Source organism: Oncorhynchus mykiss, chromosome 11, assembly GCF_013265735.2.
Source record: "Oncorhynchus mykiss isolate Arlee chromosome 11, USDA_OmykA_1.1, whole genome shotgun sequence".
Taxonomy (NCBI): Eukaryota; Metazoa; Chordata; class Actinopteri; order Salmoniformes; family Salmonidae; genus Oncorhynchus; species Oncorhynchus mykiss.
In genome coordinates this window covers 67,338,873-67,346,417 of record NC_048575.1, presented here as the reverse complement: position 1 = coordinate 67,346,417, position 7,545 = coordinate 67,338,873, and the positions used below count along the sequence as shown (strand labels likewise).

Here is a 7,545-nt window from a genome sequence, read left to right as displayed (position 1 = left end):
AGTGTACTACTTTAAACCAGAGCTCTGTAATGCACTATGAAGGGAATAGGGTACCATTTGGGATTTAATCATGGATTCAGGGATCACCTTTGTGGGTTCTGTATTGTAGTTCCTCAAGGAACCCCAAAATGGTTTTATTTCATGAAAGCTAGTGACCACAGCTGTCCCCAATTGTATGACACTTTAACCTTTAAGAACAATATTTATTATGCTAGAGATGCCTCATACAATGTCTGGATGTGAATGTGTTGGTAATCTCTGCACATAAGGAACCTGTCTCAAGTGGACACTGCTCAAACTGGCTTGATTGTGAGAAATGCAGACATTCCCCACTTATTATGAAAAATGTGTACGCTCTCAACCACAGCTGAACCAAACCTTTTATTTCTTGAATAGCCAAAAGTGATATCAATTATAGTAACATGAAAATAAATTGTTCCGTTCATCTTTTATTTCTGACTTTCAGAGGACACCTTTAAGGTTGCAATGCATCCTCTGTAATCGACAGTACATTTATTGTTTTCATATGGGAGGCAGTGGCTTATGGGAATGTGGGAGTGTTCAGTGAAAGAAATGAAGGAAACACCAACATCAGTAGAATGCCACACACATCCATATTTCAGTTAGCTGTAATGTATAATTATGGGAATATATTGTAGTCAATGTGCTAGAGTGTGAACACTCAAAACAGAACATCTGGCCCTGACACATTTTCCCTGGCCATCCACAAGAGATGCAGCCTACTCTAGTGCTATTGAGAGCCATCTTGTGATGTGTGTGTGTGTGTGCCACCCATGGTTCCCATTGGAAATATTGCTTGGTATCTTCAGCTGCCTATCTGTACTTTCAGCACATTAATTGAGCTCAATGACATGGCAAGGACATTTCTCCAGTTAAATGAAAGTCCCCTCTGTGACATTGATGTATTGACCTACTTAAAATGATCAGCACTGTCGACATTTGGAAATTAAATCCCCCTTCACTGTAATAAAACCTTCCCCTTTCAGAACACACACAGCACATACACAAGTGCACAAACACACACGCATACACAAACACATGCACACACACACAAACAGACACACACACACAGGGCCCGCTCTAGCCTCTTTGGAGCCCTAAGCGAGATTTGGTTGGGGTCCCCTCCCCCACCTCGCGGGCAAAATATTTTAGTGGCCCCCCTCCTGACAGTGTAGAGAAAAATGTACTTTTCTGCAGTTCTACACATTCTGTCATGGGACAAAGAGAAAATGTTGCAGTTTCAAAGCACATTTTCTGCAGTTCTACACATTGTGCCATAGGGGGAAGCGGAAATGTTGTAGTTTCAAACGTCAGTTTTCTGCAGTTCTACACATTTTGCCACGGGGGCAAAGAGAAAATGTTGCAGTTTCAAAGCAAGTTTTTTGCAGTTATACACATTTTGCCATGGGGTGAAGAGGAAATGTTGCAGTTTTAAGCAAGTTTTCTGCAGTTCTACACATTTTGCCAGGGGGTGAAGAAGAAATGTTACAGTTTTAAGCAAGTTTTCTGCAGTTCTACACATTTTGCCAGGGGGTGAAGAGGAAATGTTGCAGTTTTAAGCAAGTTTTCTGCAGTTCTACACATCTTGCCAGGGGGTGAAGAGGAAATGTTGCAGTTTTATAAAACATTTAATGCAATTCTACTCATTTTGCCATGACCTTATGGCATGTTAATGATATCTGAGTGAGAGTGACTAACAAAATCAATGGAGGTTTTCTGGAGGTCAGGGGCCCTGTGCACATGCTCTGCACGCCTGGTCAGTATTCGTTCATGATTACTACAAGTTTAGACTTACCAATCAAACAATTGTTAGTTGACATGGTTAATTGAGTGACTTTCAGTGACTGACATTACAATAGAACAATTGCTGAATTTGCACCATGTGTATTCTACTATCCTAAGTTGAGACCCCCCTGAGTTTTTGGGGGGTATTAACTCTTATGTCGCTTATGCCTGCAGCTGGCCCTGAACACACACACTTTACATGTCAATTATATAATATGCATGCATCTTTACTAAGATTGGTATAGGAAATATTTTAACCATACATTATCATGATAGGACCCCATATGAATAAGACTAATTTTTAGCAAACGTAGCTTACAATTTATTTCATACAATTATGCACGCTGCGTATTTGGCATCCTAGGTGACAGGTGCTGTGCGATACCACCTCTAATGGATTGGACCGGTTGATCACTCTAAAATTGGTGGGCTACTGTATCGCTGGAGAAAATCGTGTCGGAGCTCCGCACAGCTAGGCTACTATTGTCAAACGGCCAATGAGGTAAAAGCGGGGCGGAGAACAGTCGACGATTGTACTACGGGCAGTTGCCTACTGCAAACAGCTGTGGAAGCGTCTGCTTTTAACACGCGTTTCGTTGATCTGGTCAATGGATTACACAGTTTCCCTACAAGTGCAACATCAACTGGCTGTCTTCCCGACACACTTGTACCAGGGTTACAGTTTGGAGTTACAGGTAGGCTATATCTCAGACATGCATTAGCCTATACTTCTGTGTGATTTGTTTTCCGTTTTGTTTTACAACGGGTACCAATCTCCATTGACGGAGAAAGAGACTATACAACTCAGACTGTCTAATGCTTTCAGCGCCATCATAAATCGTGTCCGCTGCGCTGCGTGGGATTTCAGCATCCTTTTTGACTTTATGAGCCACGAGAAACAGTGAAATCCTCTCCTCCATCTAGGCTACGTGATGTTGAATTAATGACACGGTGTTTGGAAATACCGGGTAGCCTGATGCGGAGGTCCTCAAGGCTGAAATGCGCGCTTAAATTGCGAATCTCACCGAGGCTTCATAAACACTCCATGTGATTTGATGCAGACTTATTTGAGTTTGAAAATAAAATCAACGGGTCATACTGTTCAGGATGATCATTTTGCGTCTCGCTGTGCTTAGAAAGTGGAATGGCATCAGAGGCCAAACAATTCCTCATATTTTATTAGGCTATCCATCCCATGGCTATTTTACACACACTGACCTTTTTACATCGTTATTTGTTTTGCCACGTGATATGTGTCATAGTACAACCAGTTGGAGCGAGTTGAACTCACCTGTCATTCTACTACTGTAATATCGGCTATCTAGTATTAGATCCATTGACCATATCGTGTGTTTGGTTTTAAATTTGACCACTGTTCAGCACAATGCATGGGATTTCGGAAGTTGGCATGTCTGTACCTTGACTATTCAAGTGTATCCAGTCATTGGATTGTGACTACATTCATTGAGGATTCGTTCCCATGCATCTTCCAATGACATTCTCTTCATGATCTTCTGCACTAATATTAGCCCAAGTGTGAAAACATAGGTGAACATCCCCATGATACTATTTTCGTTTCGTCAAAAAATGACAGCACACCAAATCCTGAATGTAATTGACCTAATGTATCTAGCTATCTATCTTCCACATGACTGGCAACCATGCTTATGGATATATGCGGCTCTCTGCCTCTGACTGTGGCATTCACCTCCAAACCTAGTTCCTTTTGTTATGTTTTCTTAAACAGGTATTTCCTTTATTGAACAATCGTGACCCCTTTGCATACCTTTTGAAGTGTGTTCACCAAGTGGTGTCTAGATAAAAAAAAATAAAAAAACGTTAATATTATCTTGGCTTTATCCACTTCCCCCAGAGCGCAAGCAGCAACTTCATTGTCTTGTTTGAGAGAACTTTACTCTCCTTCTGTTGCATTGTTTTTTAACTGCTGCGTCTCTCTCTCTCTCTCTCTCTCTCTCTCTCTGTGCTGCTGTCCCTCTCTCTCTCTCTCTCTCTCTGTGCTGCTGTCTCTCTCTCTCTCTCTCTCTCTCTCTCTTTGCTGCTGCGTCTCTCTCTCTCTCTCTCTCTCTGTGCTGCTCTCTCTCTCTCTCTCTCTCTCTCTCTGTGCTGCTGTCTCTCTCTCTCTCTCTCTGTGCTGCTGTGTCTCTCTCTCTCTCTGTGCTGCTGTCTCTCTCTCTCTCTCTCTCTCTCTGTGCTGCTGTCTCTCTCTCTCTCTCTCTCTCTCTTTGCTGCTGCGTCTCTCTCTCTCTCTCTCTCTTTGCTGCTGCGTCTCTCTCTCTCTCTCTGTGCTGCTGTCTCTCTCTCTCTCTCTCTCTCTGTGCTGCTGTCTCTCTCTCTCTGTGCTGCTGTGTCTCTCTCTCTCTCTCTGTGCTGCTGTCTCTCTCTCTCTCTCTCTCTCTGTGCTGCTGTCTCTCTCTCTCTCTCTCTCTCTCTTTGCTGCTGCGTCTCTCTCTCTCTCTCTCTCTGTGCTGCTCTCTCTCTCTCTCTCTCTCTGTGCTGCTGTCTCTCTCTCTCTCTCTCTGTGTGTGCTGCTGTGTCTCTCTCTCTCTGTGCTGCTGTCTCTCTCTCTCTCTCTCTCTCTCTCTCTCTCTCTCTCTGTGCGGCTGTCTCTCTCTCTCTCTCTGTGCTGCTGTGTCTCTCTCTCTCTTCTCTCTCTCTCTCTCTGTGCTGCTGCTGTGTCTCTCTCTCTCTCTGTGCTGCTGCTGTCTCTCTCTCTCTCTCTCTCTCTCTGTGCTGCTGCTGTCTCTCTCTCTCTCTCTGTGCTGCTGTCTCTCTCTCTCTCTGTGCTGCTGTCCCTCTCTCTCTCTGTGTGCTGCTGTCTCTCTCTCTCTCTCTCTCTCTCTCTCTCTGTGTGCTGCTGTCTCTCTCTCTCTCTCTGTGTGCTGCTGTCTCTCTCTCTCTCTCTCTGTGCTGCTGTGTCTATCTCTCTCTCTGTGTGCTGCTGTCTCTCTCTCTCTTTCTCTCTCTCTCTCTCTCTTTCTCTCTCTCTGCTGCTGTGTCTCTCTCTGCTGCTGTCTCTCTCTCTCTCTCTCTCTCTCTGCTGCTGTGTGTGTCTCTCTCTCTCTCTCTCTCACTGTGTGTTGCTCTCTCTCTCTCTCTCTCTCTCTCTCTCTGTGCTGCTGTGTCTCTCTCGCTCTCTCTGTGTGTGCTGCTGTGTCTCTCTCTCTCTCTGTGCTGCTGTGTGTCTCTCTCTCTCTGTGCTGCTGTGTCTCTCTCTCTCTCGCTCTCTGTGCTGCTGTCTCTCTCTCTCTCTCTGTGCTTCTGTCTCTCTCTCTCTCTGTGCTTCTGTCTCGCTCTCTCTCTTTCTCTCTCTCTCTCTCTCTATGTGCTGCTCTCTCTCTCTCTCTCTCTCTGTGCTGCTGTGTCTCTCTCTCTCTCTCTCTCTCTCTCTCTCTCTCTCTCTCTCTCTGTGCTGTCTCTCTCTCTGCTGTGTCTCTCTCTCTCGCTGTGCTGTGTCTCTCTCTCTCTGTGCTGTGTCTCTCTCTCAAATTCAAATTCAAATTCAAGCTGCTTTATTGGCATGAAAAACATTGTGTCAATATTGCCAAAGCAACAATGTATACAATATACATTGTAACAAAATTGTAAATGATAACAAATAATAATATAAAATGGTAGTAAATAATAATACAAAAATAAATACAATAAAATGGTAACAGTCTACAGTAAACATTAATAATTATAGTAATAACAATAATAGTAATAATAAGTAAGTTACTGTTTACTATGCAGATGTTATTATTCAGTGTCCCTCAGGCTATGGCAGGAAAACACATATTTGGCTGCAAGAGGAGCCATTGCTCCTTCGCCCATGAGTATTCTTAGTTTTTCCTCTGGGTTCAATTTGTAAAAATGTGGAATATATGTAGTCATTTCTGTGAATAATGAATCTCTTTGTGAGGAATATTTATCACAGTAAAGGAGAAAGTGCATCTCTGTCTCTACCTCCCCTGTCATGCAGTGACCACATACACGCTCCTCTTTGGGTAGCCATGTCTTTTTATGTCTGCCGGTTTCTATTGCCAATCGGTGGTCACTCAGCCTGTACTTGGTAAGGATCTGTCTCTGCTTTGTATCTCTGACAGAGTAGAGATAATCAGCCAATTCATATTCTCTGTTTAGGGTCAGATAGCAATTTAGTCGGCTTTGGGATTTTGTTTCGTTTTTCCAGTATTGTAAATATGATTCCTTTGATTGGTTCATGATTTTGTTTATTGGAATTCTTTCTTTTGAAGCAGTGCTGGTGTCAGCTTGGTTGGTGAGGTCCAACACCAGCTGACTGAGAGGGCTCGTTTCTGGGCTCAGCTCTTGGGCTTGAAGTGCTTTAAATTGCAGACTCGAATTTGGACTTGAATTTAGATGTAGCCAAAATTTTAATGATCTTTTCTGTATTTTCATTATTACTGGAAAACGGCCCAATTCTGCCCTACATGCATTAGTTGGTGTATTTCTCTGGACTTGTAGAATTTTCCGACAGAATTCTGCATGTAGGGTTTCAATTGGATGTTTGTCCCACATTTTAAAATCCAGTTTATTGAGTGGCCCCCAAACCTCACTTCCATAAAGTGCTATTGGTAGGATTACACTGTCAAATATTTTAGTCCAAATTCTAATTGGGATGTTGATTTTGAATAATTTCATTTTTATTGCATACATTGCTCTGCGGGCTTTTTCTTTGAGTGCCTTCACTGCCATATTAAAGTTTCCCGATGCAGATATGGTCAGACCAAGGTAGGTGTAATTTTTGGTGTGTTCAATTAAGGTGTTGTTCAGGGTGAATTTACATTTTTGTTTCTGACATCTGGGTTTTTTTTGGAAAATCATGATTTTAGTTTTTTGGAAATTTACTGCCAGGGCCCAATTATGGCAATATTGCTCCAGAATATTAATGTTTTGTTGAAGACCTTCTTTGGTTGGTGATAGAAGTACCAAGTCATCAGCATATAGCAGGTATTTCACCTCTGTGTCAAATAGTGTGAGTCCTGGGGCTGGAGATTGGTCCAACATGTCTGCTAATTCATTGATATAAATGTTGAAAAGATTTGGACTCAAATTGCAGCCTTGTCTCACACCTCGACATTGTGAAAAAAATTCTGTTCTTTGGTTTTTGATTTTTATTGCACACTTATTTTCTGTGTACATACATTTTATTAAGTCATACACCTTACCACCAAGCCCACTTTGTAGAATTTTGTAGAATAGCCCTTCGTGCCAAATCGAATCAAATGCTTTTTTAAAGTCAATAAAGCAAGCAAAGATTTTGCCCTCTTTTTTTTGGTGGACGTGTTTATTAATTAGTGTGTGTAAGGTGTATATATGGTCAGTAGTGCGATGGTTAGGGAGAAAGCCAATTTGACATTTACTTATTACATTTTTTTCTTGAAGAAAGGTTTGAATTCTTGAATTCAAAATGCTACAGAAAATCTTTCCCAAGTTACTGTTGACGCAAATTCCCCTGTAATTATTGGGGTCTGATTTGTCTCCACTTTTGTGGATAGGGGAGATGAGCCCCTGGTTCCAGACATCAGGGAAGCAGCCAGAAGTTAAAACCATGTTGAACAATTTAAGCACAGCATTTTGCAACTCAGGTGTGCTGTTTTTCAGCATTTCATTTCTGATGTTGTCTACACCACAAGCCTTTTTTAATTTAATAGATTTTAGCTTTTCATTTAGTTCTTGTTGGGTTATTGGGTAATCTAATGGATTTTGGTTGTTTTTAAT

General features: G+C 42.1%; 1 protein-coding gene across 2 annotated transcripts in view; it reads left to right on the top strand.

Annotated features, from left to right (window-relative positions):
* Window positions 1-2,242: 2,242 nt before the first annotated feature.
* The window catches only part of LOC110535096 (zinc finger matrin-type protein 4), a 187,146-nt gene continuing 181,843 nt past the window's right edge, over window positions 2,243-7,545 (top strand). Inside the window, exon 1 of one of the 2 annotated variants that reach the window (XM_036936176.1) lies at window positions 2,243-2,501. In XM_036936176.1, coding sequence (XP_036792071.1) covers window positions 2,415-2,501 — 87 coding nt within the window. In that variant the 5' untranslated portion in view covers window positions 2,243-2,414. The remainder of the gene's footprint in view (window positions 2,502-7,545) is intronic. The other variant, XM_036936175.1, reaches the window with a different exon arrangement.